At 38.2% G+C, this 24,929-nt stretch overlaps 1 protein-coding gene across 1 annotated transcript in view; it reads right to left on the reverse strand.

The window, feature by feature from the left end:
* Positions 1–6,775: 6,775 nt before the first annotated feature.
* The window catches only part of COLEC10 (collectin subfamily member 10), a 33,446-nt gene continuing 15,292 nt past the window's right edge, over positions 6,776–24,929 (reverse strand). Inside the window, exons 2-6 of the mRNA XM_039853687.1 lie at positions 20,694–20,765; positions 19,236–19,307; positions 10,661–10,714; positions 9,177–9,272; positions 6,776–7,324 (exon numbers count right to left, since the gene is read on the reverse strand). Of these exons, the coding sequence (XP_039709621.1) occupies positions 6,933–7,324; positions 9,177–9,272; positions 10,661–10,714; positions 19,236–19,307; positions 20,694–20,765 (686 nt within the window). The 3' untranslated portion in view covers positions 6,776–6,932. The remainder of the gene's footprint in view (positions 7,325–9,176; positions 9,273–10,660; positions 10,715–19,235; positions 19,308–20,693; positions 20,766–24,929) is intronic.

The raw sequence follows: 24,929 nt of genomic DNA on the forward strand, positions 1-24,929 counted from the left end.
TAAGCCTGGTTCATGGTGGCCAAAGAACCAGAGTCATTGAGCACGTTCATTAATGAGAACAAAGAAATTTAGGCTGATAGATTCAAAAGGAGGTGGATTAGAGATTAACTTCTCTTTATGGTCCTAGAATATTTGGAGAGAGCAATTTTGACAGAGAGAAAGTGAAAGCGGAAATAGAAAGCAGACATCCAGACCTTCCCCAGTGCACCGGTTAATTGATGGAATTGCTGGTTACATGGGTTCCGGGGCCACTGGCAGAAACCCCAACGCTCACCAGGCAGCTTTCAGGAAAACGTAGTTGATTAAACATGAGACTTTCTAGGCAAGCCCTAGAAGAACTGGGATACAAAAAATGGTCAAATATAGCAAAATCTCAAAGATTTAATGGTTGGAGACTTCTAAAGTCCAGTGGGTGTCCCAGGGTTTTCTGCTGCCTACTACTGAAAGAGCTTTTCCACACTATTCTTCACCACAAGCAGCAGTTTCAGCAAGGTCTTCCAGAAGGAGCATAATGAGAAGTGTTTGAGGCCGAAGCCAGACAGCACACCTCTAAAAATGGCTTTCTTCTAGGACAAATATAGGCTGGGGTATCAAGACATCCAGTTTTTGGTTTTGGTGAGTTGAGGTGGACCCTTTTGAGCTTGAAGGGAAGGAGGTACACCAGATCAAAGGCTTAACCAAAGATTTCTCATGGTCATAAACCTAAACGAGGGTGCGTTTATGTTCAGTGATCTCTGCACAAAATAAGATGAACTTGCCTTTTACTCTTCATCATTGGGTGTCAGTGGAAGAAACCATGTTAAGAGTGCAGCAACAGAGGACCTATAATCCCAATAGCTGTGTGGTAGTTGTACTTCTGCAAAGGGTGAGGATATCTTCCAACCATGGGTAGAAATCTCCAGGAAATAATGGGTCATAAGGATTATGTTAAATGCAAGGATGTTTCAGAATCTCAAGCCTGCAAATGATTTGGGAGCAATTGCTGACAATTTGATAGTAACGATTTCCAGGATAAGAAGTTTGCAGACCAGGACCCAGGTACCACGTAACTTCTGATCATATGGTCTTAGTAAAAAAATATTAACCTAGACTAGTCAGACTTAAATGTGTGTTGCAGTTATTACACCCTTGCTTAATTTTCTCAAGACTTGGAAAACGCCTGGCCTTTTTACACATCATGACAGAGTTTATGAGTGCTCCATCCTGGAAGTGACATTCTATCAATATATTGACGGGTGGCTTGTAGCCAGTCCTTATCTGCATCCCTTCTCCCAAAGACCCATCAACCAGGTTTATATAGAGTGAGGCTTAACTATTGATAAATCACTCTGTTTCAGGGTTCCAAAGTGAAAAATGCATATGTCAAAGGGTGATATAGCTTAAAAATGGTATGGACGCATATTAATCTGCATTATCTTCCACCTGCAGACACCAACGTGGTGATTAATGCGGGGTTGCTGGACTCACATTTTAATAAATTATAAAATGGCTGAACCGCGTCTCCTCCCTTCCTCCTACCCGTCCTTATTTTATTATGAAAGTGACAATCAATGGCAAATTTTGGTTTCACTTGAATATCAGGTGTAGGTCACGAGGAAAAAATAAGGCAAGGGAACATTTACGAGGTGTCAGTGCTCACTCTTGCACGACCACAAGAATATATTCTGTCTTGTGAGGAAATGGTGTGGGTGAGTGTACATATTGATATGGGAACGTTTTGTTCACATTGCAATGAATCAGCCAGAGCGGATGTGCAGAGGTGCTAGAAAAGATGCATCGGCATTGCTCTTCAAGAAAGGGTAATGTGGTACTTTTTAAAAAAAATTGTCCTATGTAATTTATTTCAGTAAATCTCTGAAGAGGTGTTATTTTGAAGAGGAAGGAGGTATCAAAATAGAGTGTTTATAGATTTCATTCCTGACAATAAATTAAATCTTGGGGCTCAGTGTGTAGGCTGGATGTTTAAAGAGCCTGAGGGGAGTTCTGCCTGGCTAGAAACCTGATGTCTTCATTTCCATTGCTTCTCCAGCCCTTATCATACTGCCACTTAACACATATTAAATGCTCCAAAAATATATTTGATGAATTAATGAGTTAATGAACTCTGCTATTGACCTAAACCAATTGTTCACCATGTAGCTTCATGCACGAGACTCTCATTTTGACTTCATTCTCCCACTGGCACTCGACACCTGCCCTGAACCATCTCAATGGGACCTTACCAAACCGTCTACCTCTTAACAGCCTCCTCCCCTGGCAGTTGAACCCTATTCATCTTGTACCCCCTTAATAAAAAGATTATTTATGATTGAGATGCCCCACATGACTGCAAATACTATTTATGCTCTATATCTGTGCCTCTCATGTCTTTACCAGTTCAAAACTTGAATTCAGTGGATATGGGACTTTCTATCTAGGTTTAGAGAGATGTATAAAGCTGGACATCCACTTTAGTAACCATCCCACAGTGAGGACATTGTTCCCTGACCTGTCTGTACTTTCGTTAAGAGCCTGTCCCAGCTTGTCTCAGGGCCAGACCTCTCACAGTTATAAACAGCAAAAGGCAGGACAGTGGGTAGAAATTAGAGAGATGCTCGCTATAAGGAAAAACATTATAATGAGATTAGCAAATTACCAAAAATGTTCATATCTGAACTGCATGACCATCTGTTAGCGGTGCAATAACAGAAAGTCCACTGTTCTTAAAAAGATTTATGTATACAATTTCTATGTATTCCTTTCCTTTAATCTCCATTCAAAAGGACATGACTCTTTTCTCCCTCAAATTTTAAAGAATTTAGCTAGAGTATAAAGGCCTTATGATCTCAAGGTAATACAAGTCAATGGTTTTATTTTTAAGTTTAAAATATGGTTACTTTTTATGTGCTAAACACAGGTTCAGAGGAACTGCGTCTTAGAGACAGCATAGATGGTTTCAGAATCAAACATATCCAGTTATGAACCTCAGCTCTAATTCATATCAGCAGCCCAAAATGGCAGATTTATTCGCTGCCCTAAAGATAAATGAGTATTAAAAAAGTTACCTTCCCATGTATACAAACACAGATGCACACACACATATAGGTGTATATAAACATATATGTGTGTGTGTGTGTGTGTATATATATATATACATGTATATACACACACACACACACACATATATATATATAGTATACATGCCATATACACATTTTTTAAAGTAATTTTTTATTTATTTTAAAATATGTCTTGTTTCCTTTCAACATGTAGCCAGTAGTAATGGCTGTTTTATTGTATACATATAACAAGTCTAGCCTCATTATATATTACGTCCTTTATTATCACAACACTCTGGAAGGAGGAACTATATACAGATTTGAAAAACAAGACTGAGAGTATGGAAATTGTTTCTCTAATAGGGCTAGTAAGTGGCTCAGTTGACATTGAAATTCAAAGTAGTCCTGACTTCAGACCTAGATTTTTAATTTCAAAGTGATACACTCAAACCTGTGTAACCTCACATGGAATCCAATCGTGATTCTCTCATCAGAGATAATACCTGCAAACATTTTGTCTCATCTGTTGATGATGCAGTGGGCGTTACTGTTTAATTAATTTTTCCTATTCCACAGATGTCTTATTGTCTAAAGGTACACTATCCAGAGGTAAAAATTAATTGGTTAATAATCAAATTAGCTCATATTTGGATAACACAGATCTAAGCAGGACAAAATATGTTTTTTTTTAAATGGTAGCCATTTTTGTGGGTGAGTTGTCCAAAGCGTAATCCATGGTTGTTATATCTCTCTCAATACAGGATGTGCACCTTTCTACAGTGTTTGGGCAATGCCTCTGGACATAAGATATTTCTTCTTGCCTGGTTATAGAATATGTTCCTTTGATAAGGCTGTGCTGTGAGATTGTGAATACATTATTAAATTTTCTTCTGCAACCTTTATGTCATCCTTGGACAGTGTCTAGATTGTAACTGAAAAGTTGAATATAAATTCAACTTTTGAGAATAAAATTGATTTTAAACGCTAATTATTTAAGGGAATTCTCTAGTGAGTTCTTTTATGGGGCAAAAAGTTTTGTGGTCATTTTATTTGGGGCAAATGTTGATTATCATATATCTGCATGGCTTTCTCTATAGCTGTAGTTATCTGAAAAACTGTAGTGATGCTGTACTAAGTCACCTCCTCAACACTAAGGCCGCGTATAGACATTCATGAATGAAAAATAAACCAGCGAACACCATATTCGTAAGGCAAGTTTCTGAATCCCCAGCGTCTCCATTAATCCTAATCTTTATCTTTGGAAAGTAATCAAGAGACATTATTTGAGCCTCTGTTATCATGAGGGAATCGTGGATGAACTTCTATTCAATATAAGAGCAATAAACAGAAGCTGGAGAGAACACTGCCTTGGCTTTTTTCCCCCAAATGGTTTAATTCTGGTAAATTACTTTGCTTCCTTGGGTCTCAGTATTCTTATTGGGAAAATGGCAGTTAAAATGTCAGCCCTGTGTACTTCACAAAGTTTATCAGGATCACATGAAAAATGATATGAAAAGGTGTTTATTTTGTAGAACGCAAAGTAAATTTTATAATAGATCTAATTAAGTGTGTAGTGCCTTCAAAATTTCTTCCAGGAAAGGTTGCAGAATGAATCCTATTCTTTGAAGCTCTGTCATCTTCTCTTGGAAGCATTGGCAGCAAAGGTGAGTCATGGGAAAAAGTGTTGTTATTATTATAATAATCATAATAGAAATAATAATAGAACTTACAATCCACTCAATAAACCTTCATCCTGTGGGGTCTCAGAACAAATCAGAATATGGATCCTAGTGGAGATCTTATGTGATGTTTACTATTCATCTCTCTCTCCTTCTTTTCCTTTTCTTTTCTTCTAAGTGTTTCTAGATTCTTTTTCCTCATGTTCTTGGCAGGCATTCTACCCAAAGATACTGGTTTAATATGGTGTCCTCTTTGTAACTTTTATTAAACTGCCCTGCCTTCAAAATAGCCTATGGCACAGCCTCAAAAGTCTGAATAAAGTAACTAGTTTATTAACTTGATGAATGGCAAACATTGAACAAATGCCTGCATTGAGCTGACTGAATGAGGTATTAATGAGAGATCTTGACTTTGATGTCATTGTATCTTAATGTCATTTGATATGGCTAAAACCTTCAGAACTTTCCCAGAGAGGTGAGAAATGGAAAGGTCATGATTTAGGCTAGCAGACTGTTTTTGCATGACTTAAAATTTGGGTTAAAAACTGATTAGATGCCAATATTTAAAAATATAAAGATATCTTCTAAAGTTGCAGCTCTCTGATTTCTCTTGAAATATCAGAGCATGTAGCGACATTGGGTCTTCCATGGCAAAAATAGCAGCCACTGAGGAGCAGCTGGTTCTTTTAGATGGGCAAGCCGTTTTTGGGGTACTAGGGTCTCCACCTGTTCCACTTCATTTATTTCTGTCATCTGTATGGCCCCTGTAGCACTTGAGTTTGTGACCCTCGTTAAACTCACAGAAATAAACTAATTAAATCCTATCTCATAACGAGTTAGTCATGGGTGAAATCATGAACAGATGGTTTAAGGTGAACATATGTTGTTGATCTGTTTCTCTAAGTTCATTAACCATTTTGCCAGCATTTTAATCATATGTCTCAAACTATAACTGGAGTAGCAGTTTAAAAGGGGATAATCTAGAGTTTTGTTGAACTGTTTATTTTTAAATTCCAAATGAAAGCTGCTTAGAGGTTTGATCTGCAGTTCAAAGTGAATTTCATCAGCTCAGTGAATGCAAGTCCTAGGCATGTTCCAAACTCCACGCCTGACACATTCCTGTGATGTCAGGGTACTAGAGAGAGCATCTCTGGTATGGAGATTTTACAACACAGTTATGAAAAGTAAAGGGCCTTCTGAGAAATGTCACCATGAGTGACATATTAGAGGCAGGGAACTCAGAGACTTGATATTGGGAGCACCTTGAAGCTTCTATAGTTTTCCGAAGGCTTCACAAACCCCAACCCTCATTCTCCATGCCTAAGGGAGTCACATTGATATGGGTAAACTTAAGACGAGGGAAAATGGAGCCATACTAATAGCAGAGGGCAATTTAGCAGGAAGATTATAAATAATATTGTTTGGAAACAAACTCTTTTTTTTTCCTTTTTAATTTTTAAAGTTCCTTTTTCCTCAAATCAGAATTATCTGGCGGCCTGGGATTAAGTTGTGGGCCTACAGAGATGGGGCCAAGTGCTTGATGTTCTTCAGTGAAGATTATAGATCAGAAGCACAACAGTAGTGTGCGTGATTCCATATTGTCTGGGGCAGGTCACAGGGGTAGAAGTTTGTCATGTAGAGGTTGGAGTTGAAAGTGTTTCTATGGTTGTGTGAACAAGAGAACCTTGCAACTGTGGCTGTGGTGATGGGTGCCTGGCCAGAGAACAGGGGGCCTTGGATTCAAAGAAAGATAATATCTTGACACTTCTAACAGAAGGCCCCCGCTACATGTCTGACTTTGGGCAAGCATGGGTCACCCTAGTCATCACCAACCAGCTGTCCAATGAGCCACTGTGCCAGTTAGAGAGAGGTTTAGGGCTCTAGGGAAAGGGGGCAGGGCAAATGCTAAGAGAACATTTTCTTTGAGACGTAGACAACCACCTCCCACACAACTAGTAATTCAAACTCGCTCTTGGGACCCATGTCACTTAGTGGACTATTGGCTCAACAATATACCGTGTATAAAAATGTTCAAAATTGTCACCAGAGAGCATGGCAATGGACATTCCAAGCCTCAGTTTAGCGTTTCCCACTTGGCTTGAGGCAGAACAAATGTTGAGGCAGAACAAATGTAGCATGACTAGGAAGAAAAGGACGGATAAAAAGAACTGCAGTGGTAGGCACGGGGAATAACAGATGTGTAGTATGAGGGAAGTTACTTTTTCTTCTTGACAAACTCGCAGACAAAGTACATGGTAAGATGGCACTCGGTGTCATTCCACCTGCCCGAGCTCAGCATTTCTACGCAGTCCTCCTGCCCGTAGGGGTCGCTGGGCTCGCCCTCCTTCCAGTTGCTGTAGTTCTGCAGTGGAGTGTTGTCCGTGAACACATACTGCCCCTCCCTCTCGAGGTCGTTCACCCCAATGAAGACCCGGAAGAAGCCACTCTTGGCGACATAGTCGGCGATGAGTGTGTTGGCAGCTTCGTCCTTCGGCATGGCCAGCATCCCACCCCGGATCCGGCAGTGGGTCAAGGATTCCCTGTAGTTCTTCTCCTCCTGCACGATGTAGTAGAATTTCTCTTCGGTTTCTCTAATCCCTGCTATGACTTTGCAGAGAGGAAAAGATGAGGGCAATTATGTATCTCAGTAGGGGACAAGACAAGTATATAATATTGCTGGATTTCATTTATTCAATATTCGATAACTATTTTGCAAGGCCCTGTTAGGAGGTAAGCACTGGTTTAATATATTCTCCACCTTTCTAGTTTTCAAACGGAGAACAAACTTCTCCCGTCTGCCCTCCCTGCCATTCTTTATTAACTTCCCACAGAACTCTGAAGCAGAAAGCTGCTTTGACAGACTTGTTATATGAACTGCCACTCAGCTCGTCTCAGACTGTTTCCATCCTTGTTTATGCTTCGGCCGTACTTACAGTCCCATGAACAGGCCCTTCTCTCTTTCCCTTCGATGTCTTTCGTGCCTGGAAATTCGTCTCACTGCTCCTCTACCTGGCAAACTCCAATCCATCCTTCAGAGCTCGGTGGAAGCGTTTTCTCCCATAGGCGCCTTTCCAATGCTGAACAGACACTGGGGGCTCCTGTCCCCTACGTTTCTATTGTCCCTTCCACTTCATGGCACGTGACACATTCTGCTCTAACGTTTGTGTATCTTTTCTACTAAATGGTGAACATTTTGAGGACAATGACCACATCTTTGACTTGATGCTTTTAACATCACGAGGGATGATAAAAGCTTATTGAACTGATATGGGAATAATTCCGAAGTTTTTCCATTTTGTGCCAAATTCCTGGGCTGTGAACATGCACATCGATCGAGACTGTCTACACTTCACTCCAAGTACATGAAGTAGACTGAGCTACTGAGTAAGCTTCAAAACAGAAACGCGGACTCAGAATCAACCTGAGGTCATAATATGGTATTCATGTTTTGTCTACGTATACTTTTTAAGGGTTCATCAATTAAAATTCACAAAGAAATTTGTGACTGCTCAAATGTTAAGAACTATTGCTCAATGTTGAACTTCTAGGGTCTGTTTGATTCACGAGAGTCTATGCCGTGTTAGAGACAGCATCCTGTGTGTGGGTTATAACCAGAACTATAATTAGGGTAGTTAGTTAATATCAAGCATTTCCTGTGCTTCTATATTACAAGATGAGGATGAACACAAAAGGGCATCTCTGTGCTCCTAATAATGTACAACAAATATAGCTGGGTTATGACAAATGAAAGTACAACAAAATGGAACCAACCGTAACATTAACTACAATATTTCCCTCATTCATAGTGTTTCAGAAGAGAGCATCTAAGTCCCATTTTAAGGGCTTTAATGATAACTATAAAGGGGAAATAGACAAAGGATAACAAAAATGACTAAAATGAAAAGTGGCAACATTTAGAGAAACGCATAATGTCCCTATTGATTTGTACTGAGAGTAGAAGAATCAGCAAGGCCTGTATCGAGATCTCTGCTCTAGTTTATTAGCTCTGTATCTATGGGCAAGTTAATCTCACTAAGCTTCAGGTTAATCGCAGCACCTATATAATAACAATTATTATTCCAAGACTCAAGAAAGTCGTTATTTTTTTATTTATTACTTTTATTTTTTGAGATGCTAGCTCTGTCTGACTCTTTCTGTCTCTTCCTATTCCTCAAGCATGGCTTGCCAAACTCTGCCCTTTTCACCATTCCCCTCTCTCCAGAGGGTAGCTTTTCCTGCACAGAGTCAGGGCAGCATGTATGAACATACGTAGTGGACCCGAAGTGTCCTGAAGTTGGAGCAGATAATTAGCATTTTGAAGGACTTTTAATCTGGTGACACTATCTCAGTAGTCCCTGGCCCTACCCGAGGTATCTTCTGCTAGGAATATTAGAATTGTAAACTCGAAGGACACTAAATCGATACATAAATAACACAAAGCAAGAGAGAAGATACTCACCATTCTTGACGAACTTCATAGATGTCTTGAGGCGAGCAACGCTAATATCCAGCTGCCCAACAACTTTTCGGTACCTCCCACAGTCACAGACAGTACCTTTGAAATGACAAAAACTGTGAATTCATGTTGAAACACATGCAGAAAGGAACCAGCACTCTCTTCCCAGTACTTATTATCTTTTTTTCTAGTCTGGCTATGTCTCTCTGTGAATTGCTATACTTTTAATCTTGTATTTGAAACTAAGTTTCCAATTTATAGTGTCTTTATGAATTCAGAAAATATCTTTTAAAATATTTTGAATGACTTAAAACAATTCTAAGCCATATTTTTTTTTTAAAAAAGAGTAAATATGCAAAACCACTGCACACCTATTGTGAACCATTTGGCATTTTTGTTACACGCAGGACGTGACTTCCCAATCTCAACTCAAGTGTTTACAGCTTTCTTAAAACATATTTCTAGCCAGCTTTCTCTTCTGTTACTGCACTGGTCACCCACACACAACCTCCCCAGGACAGGAGAAACCTTTCATGCTGAAATAAAATGTTAATTCTGATGATTCGTTTGGAGTAAAGCTTGAATGTTTCAAGGACTAAGTTTAAATCCTGTGAATAGATTCAACTTACAATTTCAAGAAGCAGTTATCCTATTTATGGATTAACTATGATTTTAATTTCTGCCATTCATTCCCTTCAGCTCATATACCTTTTTCAACTACCTACTTTTACTGTGACAAAGAAGAAATCGTAAGGAAAATGATGTGAAATTCAAATGATTCCATTGTTTCTGTTGAACGGCTGCTTCATGACACCATTTGTTTGCTTTTTTCTTAAGTGGTTCAAAAGTAAAAAGAAGATTATTAGCCAAAGTGGGGGTGGGGGGGGAATGTGGCTTTATTTTTCAGTTAAATATAAGGAATTTAAAACAGCTCTTAGAATTCATCTTCACTGTATCCCTGTAGACAGAAACAAGTGAAGGCCACTAAAACAACTTACTTTCTTACTCTGCATACAGCACTGGAAATAAAACTCTCAGTGCTCAGGGAGAATCTCCCTGGCCCTCAGAGAGAAGGTTCTATAACTACGGGCCTTCTTGCACCTGGCCAGTTTGCTTCTGGCAAACTGCTGGCCAGTACATGGTTGAGATGCTGGTGGAATGTAAGGCATGCTGACACAGTCCTGTTGCTGAGGCCATGGGGGATTTTCCTCTAGGTCTAGGAGAATGAGGGCTGCTTCCTGTTGTGCTGGTTTGCCTCCTCGAAATAAATAGGCCCAGGATGGAATGTGCCATCATCCCCTTCCCCAGGGCTTGGAAAGTCATCAGCAAATGAAAAGGAAAGTTACCTTCTTCCCTTTCCTATACCCCAGTAAAATAAAGTTAAGCATACTCAAAGGGTTCTTGTTTTCCATTAAAAAATATCTATCTTTGAGATGACTACATTTGGAATAATGCCAGAAACTAATGAGAAAAATGAGCTGTCATACCTGCTTTGCCTTTTCCTCCAGGAATCCCAGGCAAACCCTTTTCTCCTTTGTCCCCTGAATAAAAACAAGAGCCACAAAAAGAACAATTAAATAAAATGGTGAATCATTTCAGACAGACAATACCTTATGTAGCTAAAATCAGAGGAAAGAGTTTTTAAATTTTATTCGCAATATCTCCAACTAGTATTCTTTAGTTTTACATAAATAATTGAATTTGAGTTGGTCACATAGGTACATCTAATCAAACAAGTCATAAGTGATTTAGATTAAATGTAGAATTTCAGGAGAATGTATAACAAACATTTTAATTTCTATCACCTATCTTAATAACTATGTTTATAATGTGGCCTTCTGAACAAGGCTAATAGAATTCTCTGCATGTTTTTCAGTTTTAAAAGTACCATTGTTTTGTATATACAGATCAATTGATTAACACCTTGCAGTGCCTGTGGGTTTATTATGCACCCAAATTCTTCCCTGTGGCTTTGCCCTTGGATTTTCAAAATCATGTATTGTGCTTTTTCAACTTAATTCAACAAATATTTACTATTTACTTACTCTGTGCAAGACAAAAGGCTTGGCACTTTGAGAGGATATAGAGACAAGATTAAACTTCTGACTTGAAAGCATTTTACATATTTTTAGAAGAGATGCGATATGTGCAAAAATCTCTAATATAAAGTTGTGTCAAATATATTACACCAAAATATCAACCTTGATAATTTTCCTTTCTACTCTTCTTTGCATGTGACCATTTTTTTATTTAGTCAAAGGCATCCACAAAATAATTCTCAGAGAATCAGAATTATTAAAGCAGAGAGAAAAAAGATGTTGATTTTTTTTTTTTAACTTCAAAATAAGCTCTTGAAGCCCACATCAGACATAATAATGGAAAGCAAACTTTTTGATTTACAGGAGAAAATGTTCAGCTGAAGTTTTTGAGAATCAAAAGAGAAGACTCTGATAGAAGTAAAAAAGAGTTTATGCTTCAATGGTGATCTGAAAACAGAAAAAGAAGGACCGAGAAGGGATAAATACAGGATGAAGGTCATCCGGGCTAGAGAAGAGTATGTGGCTTTCCCTAGTAGGAGTTTGGTGTGGCCAGGGAACTAGGTATATGACCTGAGGGGAACAGAGTCAGCACTGAGGTTCTGCCTAACTCCATCTTTAACCACAGAAAGGGAAAAAACGAGAGCCTCTCCAAAACCCAGTGCGTGTCCTGTGTTGCCTGCCCATTAACTATTCTCTTCATCGCTGCTGAATCCTTTTTTTAAAAAAATTAATAATATATTTTATTTAACTCAATATATTTAACATGTTGTCATTTCAATAAGTAATCAATATAAAAATTATTAATGGGATATAATATATTCTTTTTTTGGTATTCGGTCTTCAGAATTTAATGTACATATTTATACTTACAACAAATCTCAGTTGGACGAGCCATATTTCAAGTGCTCGAAAACCACATATTGCTGGTAACTGCCACTGGACAGTTTTGCTGAGTGCTTTATTACGAGCCCTGAACGTACTGAACGTGCTTTATTACGAGCCCTGAATGATCTTCCAGAAGGGCATGCCTGCTGGGGCCCCAAGGATTTGCCAGGCCTTTCCAAAGTGACCCATGTGATGCCAGACATTCATAAGCTAGCTCCCCAGACAGGAGGAGGAGGTCCTCGAAACCCAGAATGTATTTTAAATACTAGAAAGACACCTCAGAACTTGTACTTGAATGAAATGAGACCATAGCAAAAACTCTATGGCAACAGAATGCTACAAACGTTGCAGGAAAGACCTGGAACGGAGATGACATACTCTGGGAGAAAGCTAGGAGTGTGCTTTAGCTGGAAGAATGAAGCAAGGTTCTCCTGAGGAGGTGACGCTGCTGCTCGGTTATGAAATCTTCAGCAGGTGGGGGGAGATGGGAGCAAGGTGGGAGATCACGTGCAGCTGGGAAAAAAAGCATGGAAATATGCCGATCGCCCTGATGAGGGAGACTGACCTACTAATACTTAAGTTGTGTCCTGCAAATTCTTCATCCCTTATACGTAAATTGTAAGAGATAAGAATGGATTTTGAGAATACATTAGTGGAAGAAAGGGAATATAGATTTGCTAAGTGCCAATTATTTGCCCAGTGCTGTTCTAGAAACTTTATATATATTATCATTATAATGTTTAGATACATATAGATATTATATTAAACGCAGTGAGCTAGATACTATCATTATCTTTATTCTACTACTGAGGAGACTGAGGATCTGAAAGGCAAAATTAGATGCTCAAGAACATCCAGCAATTCAATGTCACTCCTGGTGCTGAAACCCAGCTATCTCTGACTCCCCAGTTTCCTGGTGCTTCCCAAATGAGTTAACTAATGATTTAATGAAGGAAAACAAAGTATTCAAAAAATATTATCAAAAATCGAAAGGACTGACAGTCCTCATCACCACCAAAAACAATATGGACTTGAAAGGTCATATGAATATGGCTTAATATTTAAATTATTTTCAAAAAGTGTATTTTTTAAATATGTGAACCTATTTCAATTCAATATGGAATGAAAATTGTTTCTAGTTCTGCTATGATCCTAGTTCTCAGCTAAGCCCAAATGATGGACATAAAACAAGTATAAATAAAATATTTGCTTTGGAAAAATGACGGTTTTTTAAGAAAAACAAAGCACACATAAGGGAGTCACAGCACTATCCCTCTCACGTATTAACAGTAAAATGAAGAAAATGCCTGCCTGGCAGGTATCTGGAGACAGCAAAGATGGCTGTGGATCCAAGTATAGAAGCCTTCACTGAAGCGAGAGCCTTTCTTTAGCTGGGTCTCAGTAGTGTGGGGAAAGGATTCTTGAATTAACAATTAACTCTTTTTTTTTTTTAAATATGAAAAAGTGTAAGCCCTGTGATTACTTTCCAGTATTTTGACATAAATTCCTTTCCTTTTTTACAGATGGAAAGGTCAAAACAGTGTGATAGAGTGAAAGACTGTAGAAGTCTGAAAAACCAGGACTCGAATCCTGGCTCTGCTACTTACTAGCTAGACGTGGACAGATTACTTAATGTCTCTAAGCCTCCGGTTTCTCATTTTAAAGTGGAAATAATGGTATCTAAAATCATAAGATCATTAGGAGGATGGAGTAGATAATGTCATCTTATTATAATCGTCTCTACGCTTAACTCAGAGAGGAAGTACAACCAGTGTTAGCTTCTGCCTCCTAAATCAGAGTTATGATAAACAAAAACATATCAAATACTTAGCTATGATGGAGGATGTTTACTTCCCCCAAACAAATTCTGCTTTAAAGCCATACACAAAAGCTTTTTGTGGCCCACAAGAAGGAACATGTTTGTAATAACTGCCTTAAGATTGAAGAATTAGAGATTGCATGTAAATAAACAAACAATCAAAAAATCATAATGCTTTCACTGTAAAAGATTATCGACTTAAGTAAAAACTTTTATTTTGCTAAGAAATTAAATTTACCTATACTAAATTATTCTTTCTTCGTAAAATGAAATATTGTCATTTGGAAAGCTACCTTGTTCCTGCAAGTGGCAACGTTAAGGTCAGTTCAGAAAGTTGAGATTAATCTGAGTCAGTGAAAAATTTAGAAGGGCCATTGACAAAATGAGGACAATAAATTTCAAAGTACAGCTTAAAAATGAAATTAATCCAGGGGAGCCAGAACACTGTACCTCCATTTTTTTGAAATTCCAGGACATGCTCATAAATTTTGATGGCATCTCTGGAGGAGAAAGAAATCTTAGTCAGTGGTGGAAATTGATGTTAAAGGAAAGTGGTACTTAAGAAATAGGTAGAGAAGAGGGCTACATCATAGGAAATCATCTATTTACCATTCATTTTTTCATCTTTAATGCAACATCTAGAAGTTTTCTACTATAAAATAGGTATTAGGATAAAATGATAAAAAGTAAGATATTCACATAGAGCTTCTATTTATTTAAGCAAATAGACCCATAAATCTTTATTCATTTGTTCTTTCTAGAAGTTCACAGTCTGTAGGGCAAAACAGACACACTAATAAGCCATGACGATGAGCAAGATGATAGATGTATGCACTAGGTGTATATGCACCTGAGTGTGAATGAGGAATTCTCCTGAAGAAGATAAAGTTAGTTTACTCTATCATCCCAGACTGTTACTTTTCCAACATTAGTGGAAGTTTACCCACTTCGAGGCTCAGAAAATCATACTAAAACTCTTAGCCCTTCCTTGTCTCTGCCGTCTACCACCCTCCCAAGTTACTTAGTCTTATTCTGTGAAAGGATTAAAACTTGGCTCAAGATCATTACCTCCAACTCTCCTAGCTGGAGTCTCATCCAGATTGGACACACTTAAATCTAGGGAAATGCAACATCTAGAATAACTCTTTGAAAAATGTTCTTAAATTTTGAATGTGTTAATGGCAGCGACTTATCCTCCTTCTCCATTTCTGCCCATTTCAGGGCAAACCTTGGAATCTTAACCTCATCTAACACAGCTGCATCTCAGAAATCTTCAAGTTCAACATCCCACTTTCTGGCTATACCTGTCCATCCCTTTAGCCAGTTGTTCAATGAAGCTGATACAGTCAGGAGCAGATCCATGATGAAGTTTATGTGAAGCTTATACAATTTAAGAAGCATTCTTTAAGAAAAATAATACTAAATTACAAATGAAAAATTGGTTACAAAAACGAATGCTTGTTTTAAGGAAATAAATAAAAAGAAATCACTAAATTTTAAAAATAGACAAACACCACATTACAAAATTCACCCCGAATCATGACCTTTTAATTAATAAATGAATTGTGTACCTCTATAATTTTTTTCATACATTATGAGCTGCATATATTTGACTGCATTCATGAATATTCAATTGACTTAGCACTATTTATTGATAGGCTCATCATTTCCCATTGCAAAGTAATGTCAACTTTGCATAAATCAAGTTTGGGAGTCTGTTTCTGCATGCTCTAATCCTTCCATTGATCTATTTGTCTCTGTACTAAATTAACACTATCTTCATAGCTGTAACTTTATAATGAATGTTTAAATTCAATGTTTTAAGTCTTTCAGCATTGTTTTTCTTTTTCAAGATCGTCTTTAGGTATTTTTGGTCCTTTTCATTTCCATGTAAATTTTAAATTGGCTTATCAAATTTCAAGAGAACTATTTCTGAGATGTTGATTGAGTAGCATTGAATCTATAGATCCATTTAGGAAGAATTGATATCTTAACAGTATTGAGTATTTTAATCATGAATGTAGTTTTGCCTACATTTCCTTAGATATTCTTTAATTTCTCTTGTGATTATTCCTACATATTTGATAATTTTGATGCTATAATAAATGGCATCTTTTTCATTTCATTTAAAATTGTTTCTGAAACCTACATAATTTTATTAAACAATGCCACCCCAATAATTTTAATAAAAAAATTGTTTCTGGTATATAGAAACAAAATTTATTTTTGTATATTAAGCTATCTAAACAACTTAATAATACAATAATAGCTAATCTATAGATTCTTTTGTATTTTCTGTGCAGCAATTATGCCATCTGCAAATAGTGACTGATTTCTTCATTTCCAATGATTGTGACCCTTATCTCTTGTTCTTGCATTTTTGCTTTGGCTAGAACTTCTTCTATAATATTGATTAGAATTGATGATGAGGGCTGTGCTCATCTCATTCCCAGGCTCAGGAGAGAAGTGTTCAATATCTCATTACTGAGTACGATTTTTAAATAGTCTTTTGTTATTGTTGATATTCCTCATATTTCATGTTTTCCTCCATTTCTAGTTTGCTAAGAGTTTTTAAACATGAATGAACATATGTTCATTCATTAAAAACATTTAATTAAATGTTTTTCAGAGTTTCTGAAGTTCTAACTGGAAATTTTCAGTTTTGAAATTTAAAAAAAAGGGTGGCATTTCTCGAGGCCAGTCTACTTTGGTAGATCTTGAATACCAATTCTGTTTGAGCAACTTTCTGCTCCAGCCTCTTAGTGCTTCCTCACTTATGAATTGGTGAATGATCTGAGAGGAAAAGTAGTAAGTACAGCATGTATAACTTACCTTAGAGTGGTTCCTCTCTACTCCAGGTTATGAACTCTAAAGTCCTATTCAGTTGGGCATCTCTCTCATGACTTCAAATACGTTTTTTTTCCCCCCCTTGACTCTGCCAGATATTCTTAGAAAAAGGATTAGTGCAGGGGACTCTCTCATGGCCTATAGCAGAAATCTGAATTTTGTTTTTACTATTAATAATAACATAAGAAGTTTCTTTTACCTTTAAAACTTGTTATCATGATGTAGGTAAATTAAGGATATTGTTAAATTTAAGACTACTTCTATAAAGTCTTTTTCACATATGAGCTGTTAGATTTGAAAATTTTTTGTACAGACTAGCTCTGGACCTATGCATTTCAAACCTTGTTTCTTTTCCACAATCCACATTTTTCTCGTGCTAGATGGACCAGGACACATTCATATGATGATCTGATCTCAGCCTCCACACGTTTCATCATGACTTTGGATAGATGTGGACAATAAGTTGTAGGAGTAGTTTTCAAAGCTCTTCCAACATTGGAATTATTAACTGTACATGAAAGTAACTGTGAGCTACCTACACATCCCATGAAGTCCAGATGAAACACCCCACTCACGTTCTTCTTATCTATCTCTCTAAATATTTGTGTCGACTTCCAAAACCACCTACTATAAGGAGAAGTATGATGGAGGGAAGTCGAAGCAGGAGATATAGTCTGAACCTACCATGCATTCTTAATGAGAAAAATATCACCTCAAAGATGCAAAAGTCAGTTCTTAAGAGGGGAAGAAATCTTACTCTTTTTAATATATAAATCATAAACACATACCACAATACATAACAAATATATATAAATAATCCATGGGTGGTATTAAAATTCCATGGGGGAGCAATTAGAAAAAATATGTCCCCCAAGAAGGGGGGACAATAGTTTTAAAAAATGTTGAGAGGTATTATTTTAGCCAGTTGAGGTTAAAATGCCTTACTTTTTGGATTTTACCAAGACATGTGCACCTGCCGCTAATTCGCCTCTCAGGGTCTTAAGGAGGACCCATACAAGGGTGGGGCTCTTAAGCTGAAGCCTCATTAGTTGCATGGTAAATCCAGCACAGACACCTTCTGCATCAAAAGCCATGAGTTCTGAGGAGTCCATATAGCTGTTCCTCAGATATGAGGATTTCAACTACAGGCAAATATACCATAAGCCACTGGATCAAAAATATCCATAGCAATTTTTTTTTAATGGCACGGCCCTGTATCCCTGCCCTCAAATGCAGGCTGAAGGAAATTTCTCAAAGGAATGAATTAGAAAAGAGTAGGGAGAGAGTAAGTACTGAGCCACAAGATGCAAGGAGAGGAGCCATAGCCTCTGCAGAGACTGCTTATCAGCCTGCCTATGGGAACACGCTGCGGACCACTGCGAGGCCCATGTTTAATATGCAGCTGCTCAAGCATGTGGGGAAGGCTGGAGGGCACAACAAGGCTTGTAGAATTCTGTTACCCGAGACACCGAGTTTCCCCTGATCTGTACCTTTGCACAAGTACCTCTCGCATCCCGCCTCAAATGCCTTTTCCCCATTTCCATAAACATGTTACTATTCTTCAAGAGTTCTTCACGTCAATCTCATCTACTCTGCCACGTGGTAGTCATATAGTTATTCAGTGGTATAATCCTTTCTGAGAAAGTCTTACCTTCCTAAATAGTCTGTGAATTTCTTGCAATAAAGTTTGATTCTCATTCAGCTTTGTATCTTCAAACCAAGTGCAACAATGCCTGGATGAATTATTGAATATCAAAAGCAATCAGAACCTGCTACCATCGTGGACTTTATTGAGAAGACTGAGGAAGTGTGCTTAAGTAATAAAAAGGAGGCTATCTCTACTTTATAATATTGAAGCAGTGATTACATACAGGGTCTGGATATGACTAAAAACAAAAGGATGTGCATTTGTGTACTTCAAGTTCCCGTTCTGTTAATAGATTCCCAAAGGGGAGCTGCTGCTGCTGCTGCTTCTTTTCCTCCTCCTCCTCCTCCTCCTCCTATTCCCTTCTCCTCCTCCTCCTCCTCCTCCTTCTTCCTCCTCCTCTTCTTTTTCTTCTTCTTCTTCTTCTTCCTTTCCTCCTCCTCTTTCTCTTTCTCCTTCTTCTTCTTCCTTGGATTTCATGAATAATTGCTTTCCATTACTGAACACACTTCATGGTTATGACACTCTTTTAATTGGATCAAGGATTATAACCAGTAGATCCCCAAACAGAATCCAATATAGAGATCTACCAGAATTTATATTTGATTCTGCCCCTGAATTTCTGTTTAATTTTGCTCAAGTCTTTTTAATTTTTTAGACGTATTGCTTAGGTATGGAAGAAATAGCCAAGATATAAAGAAAGTGAACACTCATATTTTCAAAGAAAGAAACAGGATCATTTTTATGACACAAAACCTTCCAGATAAATCAAGGGTATGCTTGATTTGCTTTAAATCACTGTGAGAGAGAAATAAAACATGGCTTACCCTTTTTGCCAAAGGGCCCAGTCTTGCCAATGTTGCCCTGGTCTCCTGTATCACCAAGGTCTCCTTTAATTCCTGAAAAGCAAAGCGTGTCATCTTTATATCTCAACATTTTATCTTTCCCTTCAAGATGTGGCTAATATGTGATATCCATTTAAAGGAAATAGCAAAAAGTTCATTCTTCTATTTGGAGTATATAATACATATCCTGTGCTATATTATCTATTTTAATAGCATTATAACAGTATGTATTAAAATTAAAATGTGCGTGAGTATGACAGTTCTGGAACTGATGATATTAAAATGCTTACTGATGCAATATATCTAAAAAGACTAAAGCAGATGATGCTTAATCTAAAGATCAAATAAGGGGCTGAGTGGAAGAATTCTCATATTTTTTTCTAATTCTGTTCCTCTCTAGATCCATTTCAGCTGCGCTTAGGCATTCTATTGTCATCTCTTTTAAAACCAGGGTTGACTATCTTAGCCACTTTTAAAAAGGAGAGGGAATGTACAGTCATAAAACCCAGTGATCAAAGGAACGTCAAAGATCATCCCACTAAGTTTTTATCCAAAAATAATATCATCAGGAATCATTAAGTTCCTCCAAAATTGTTAAAAATTTTGTTTCTTTTTCCATGATGATCTAAAAAACTATTTACCAGTTATAAAGCTATATTTTCATGATAACAATTTTGCAATTGACTTATAGATTTATAGAATATTGTACATATTTGTAATACAAAAAGATTTTAAATCGCCTTTCTCAAATTGAGATCTCAAAGGCCTGTCAGTGTTTTCTTCTCTTTAAATTACTGAAGATTTTAAAATCAGTGGGCTAGGGCCACCAGCTTGTAACGGTTGGCAAGGAATATTTCTAGTCCCTAGAAGATGCATGCTTACACATCGCAATCCAGAAGCTATGTTTTGGTGAGATTTACTTTTGGCTTTGTGAGTAAACACGGTCTCTCATAGCCTTTATGTTATTCTCATCTTCTTGGCTCCTATGCCTTCCATACCCCACCGGGTCTTGGAGAAGGTGAGTAAATCAAAGGCCCAAACAACTCTTTCTGTTCCTTCTCATACTTCTCCTGAAGATCAAGGCCAGCCAAAAAGAGTTCTTTAGCAGTGGCTGCTGAGAGGAGACACCGCTATTGACACAGTTGTATTTTCTAAAATGCATAGTTTCTTAGATACTCCCAGAGACTGCTATTTCCTGGGGCTCCAGGAGTGTTCCACTCCAGCCACCCCTAAGGATGAAACTTGAGAAATGTGTCTGAGTCTTGTTGCCAGGCGATGTCGTAAGAACTCTCTGGTGGTGAGTAAATTCATATTTGAAATGCAGTTCATGCATCTCTGGAGCAGAGGCTGTTACGATGCCTCTAATTTCTAGGGCAAGTCCAGGAGTTACAGCAGAGGAATTCTAACATCGTAGTGTCAATTTCATATTATTTTACCTACCTTTTGGCCCCATGCGTCCCACTTTACCAAGCTTTCCCTCCTCTCCCGGATCTCCTTTTTCACCATCATCTCCTGTGAAAAGGAAAAGGAATGAGTGAAGTAGCTCAAGCAGTAACATACGCACATACTCCCTGGGTTAAGGTTGGAGTCCGTCCCTCAGCTCAGAGCTTGCCTTACACCTCCGCATGGGTATGCATGTAGGCCCACGTGGACTGCACACTCAGGGGAGCAGAAGAAACTCCCTGTACCTTTTCTCTTTCACTTTTCTCCACATCTAACTCTACATTTAAAGAAAGATCCTGCTGGTGAATCCCTGAGAAGTGTGTTTGGCCTGACAAATCTATATTCTTGCTGGAGAATCTGGCAAACTCTGGAAGCATTTACATGTCTATACATCAATATACGTGTAGTATCTAGATTACTATATATAATCATATATGATGTATAATATGAATTTATACTTATATATAATTATATAAATGTATTAAATTATATAAATATATTATTTTAATAGATATACATTATATTATTTTAATATAACTATATAACATAAAATATTAACTATATTATTTTAAAATTATATATTATATATATAAACTTATTACTATCTGATTCCATGCTTGGGAACCCCAAAATTATAGGCAGGTATCAGAAAACTATGAACAGACTAGCTAGGAATGGGACAGCTGCGAAGCAGTTCCGTCTGAGCAGAGGCTACCTTAGTCATAGGTAGGCCCAGCTCCAGCACCTCAACCAGTCCAGAAGGACTGGATGAGCAGTTTAATGAAAGACGCCCTGGACTGTGAATCAGGAGCTCCAGATTTTATGTCATGGTAATTACTGGTGAGTTGAGCAAATCTTTAAAAGTCTGTGATTGATTTACTGGCTTTCGAGTGAGACAGATTTGAATTCGAGATTCAGCTCTACCACTTACTCTCTGGAGAAAGCTGGATATGTGACTTCCCTTTCTGAGACTCCTGCAGAAGGAGCTAACACCTATTACAAAGGGCTCTTAAGAGGTTTAAATAAGACGATATGCATAAAAGACTTGAGACCTAATCGGTGCTTAGCAATGGTGACTATTTTTATTTCCTTCTTTTTACTTACGTTTTCTCATCCTTAACCTGGTAATACCTGCCTTCCCTACCTCTCTCAGTTGTTTTAAGATCAACAAGGTATGCATGTGAACATGCTTTGAAAATAAAGAGCACAACACACACAAAATTATGATCAGCTACCTGCATTATCACCACAACAATCTCAGGACATGGGGATCCCTTCCATCACCAAAGAAAAGAAGTAAATAAAGTACTTCTAAAGATAAAAATTAAGTGCTTGGGATTAGATGGTTTGAGAGGAAGTTGAGACGTTCATTTATTTATCCAGAAAAAGCATGACCAGCCATTCTCCGGTTTTTCCTGAGAGTAGAATGTAATGTTATAAGTGAAAGCATAGGCAACGTATGGAAGAACTGGATTTTCAGGTTGTGAGACTGGTCGAACATGGGGACATTTCACACGTGAAGCTCTAGAATCTCTTTCTGGGAATGGCTTCCAAAGGAGAACGCACAGATGATTTGTGCGATAAGGCCAGAGGAGTGGAGTGGGTTGACTAGGTAGACTGGGCGTTTCTCTAGCTAAAGCTAATAGCGAATGTTTATTGAGCAATTATAATGTGTGGCAAGCCCTGTGCTAATGTAATCATCACAGCAATTCTAGGAGGTGAAAATTATTACTGCTTTATTTTTTGAATGAAAAAACTGAGACTCAACGAGGTTAGGTTGCTTACCTACTGTCGTAGAGTTTGTGAATTGTGGGACTAAGATTCAGCAACATGTGTGTCTCTGCCCCTCCAGATTCACCTGGGCAAATGACTATCCCTTCCAGTCTCAGGGTTTGGGACCCTTAGCAGATTGTGGGTTTTTCAGAACTTGGCACCATGCCAGATTTTTCGGGGAGGAAAGGGGAGATATAAAGAGAATAATAGTTTTGTTCCTTTTTAAACAAGAAAGATAGTGGGGAAGGAAAAAAACACCCAGCTTTTATCTCTGTGACTTCACTGACAGAGGACGTATCCTTGAAGTAGCTTCAACAGTCACTGGCTGAGGGGACTTGGGAAGTCCTTGACCTTTTTTGAGGCTTCTTTCACTCATTTGTAGACTGGACAAAATAATACCTTTTTTTTTTTTTTTCCCCAGAGGGATTTAAATAAAGGTGAAGTCAAAAATGTATTTTCCTTCAGGAAGCCCTCTCTAACATTGTCAGGTCAGGCTAAATTTCCCTCTAATTATCTTCATTGTTTAAAATATCACCTTACATTGAGTGAGTCTGTTTTTCTGTGCTATCTTTGTGCCCTGTGGGATGGCTGAGGTCTCACGAGTGATTTATTCTAGCATCTCCAGAATTCGGCAAAATGTTTGGCTCTGGTACTTAATAAACATAGTTGAACTGGATCTATTTTGTGAGCCATAAGATATTTACAAACGTAATGATAGTGTTTATTGAATACTAGGTGCCAAAGGGTTCCTACTACTTGACATGCATCTTATCATTTGATCCCCACAAAACCTTTGAAGTGGATACTATTCTTAGCTCCATTTTACAGATGAGAAAACAGGGGCAAAGAGAGGTTAAATAATTTCCCAGGGTCGCACAGCTCCTAAGTAATAAAGCCAGGATTCCAACCAGGGCATCCACCTTCCAAGCCCATGTTCTGAACAAGCTGTATGATTGGGAACAAATTCCTGCCTTAACATTTCTGGGTTCAGGATTGCTGTTCTGTACAATGGGACCAAAGATGTATGTCCTGCTTACCGAAAGGCAAGATCAAAGGCAGGCATGAACGTGAAGCACTTTGTGAATCACGAAACCATATGAATGTGAAGTATTGGTGCCATTATTACTATTCCTATGAGCTCTCCCATTCATTTTCAAGTGAATATCTAACTGGAGGCAGTCAGATGAGTGACTTAGTCATCTGCTACTCCCTGGTGGCTCCTGATGGAGACCTGGGAGGTTGAAAATAGAATTATTATTCTTCTGACCTGTGTGCCAGCATCCCAGCCTGGTGGTGAGTGGGATGCTGGCAGAGATGAAGTAAACAACTTGTAGCCTTGCCTTCAGCTTGGGTCCTAGATTCATTTGATCTCTGGGACTTGCTTTAATGAAAACAGAAGAGAGGTATAAAAGCAAGCTTTGGAAAGGGTCCCCCACATGGCTCACAGTTGTCTGCTTTTATCCTCTTGGCAATATTTCATTGGATTAGTAGGGCAATTTAGACTTCCTTTTCTCCTTTTAAAAATAGCTACTTACGTTTTAAAATTAAATAAAAAACTATCAACTAAAATGAAGTCATTTCAATGTTACAGAAATGGCTTGTTTCGGCCCCCTCAGGCCACCAGCTTGCTGTGATAATCTCTCCAGCAGCATTCCAGCAGAGTGCACAGTTGACCAATTTTTCTTAGGTAGGTTTCCCTCCCCCCGCCCTCCCAACAAGCAAAAAGTCTTTTAAAATTGAATTCTAGTTTGAAATGAAATAGCTAAACCTAGGCCAGTACCCCTGCTCAAGGAAAGTAATTATTAAAATTAGTAAATTGGTTTTGGAAATGCTAAAGAAAATTCACTGGAAACTGTAATTTTCCCACTGCCAAAATAATCTTGTGGGCCGGGGGGAGGTTAGCAATCCTTCTCCTGATCAGCCTTACAATTAAGTGTGATAGGTGGTATGGTGTCCTTTATGAACGAGGCGAGACCATTGCTTAAAATATACCTTTCCTATCTCTATCACTCCTTTCCCCCACATATGCCAATTGCATCCTCATTGTTAGAAATTTCAGTAGTCATATCGATTATTCTCTGGACCTCTCATATACACCAGCTACACTAGTACGACCGTAAAGTGGGCCAGCTCCCAGTAATTTCCTCGCCCAATGACAACCTCATCATTTCACCGAAATAGTCAAGCCTCCCTGGGACCAGCTACTGTTTGCCTCCTCTCCAGTCACCTAATCTATCAGTCCTTCCTGCCTTCACCTCCCCACACATCCTGAATTCTTTCAGCTCCGTCGCGTCCTCACAGCTCTCCCTATGGCAGAGGGAAGGCACTGCACTGAGGAAGAGAGCTCTGCAGCAAGTCACTTCACGTCTCTGTGTCTCAGCCTTATTCAGAATGGAGAAATCATCCTTACTACACAAGATTGGTATGGACCGAAGGAGACAAGACATAAAAAGTGTTCAG

This window comes from Pteropus medius, unplaced genomic scaffold (assembly GCF_902729225.1).
Source record: "Pteropus medius unplaced genomic scaffold, Ma_sr-lr_union100, whole genome shotgun sequence".
NCBI classification, from domain to species: Eukaryota; Metazoa; Chordata; class Mammalia; order Chiroptera; family Pteropodidae; genus Pteropus; species Pteropus medius.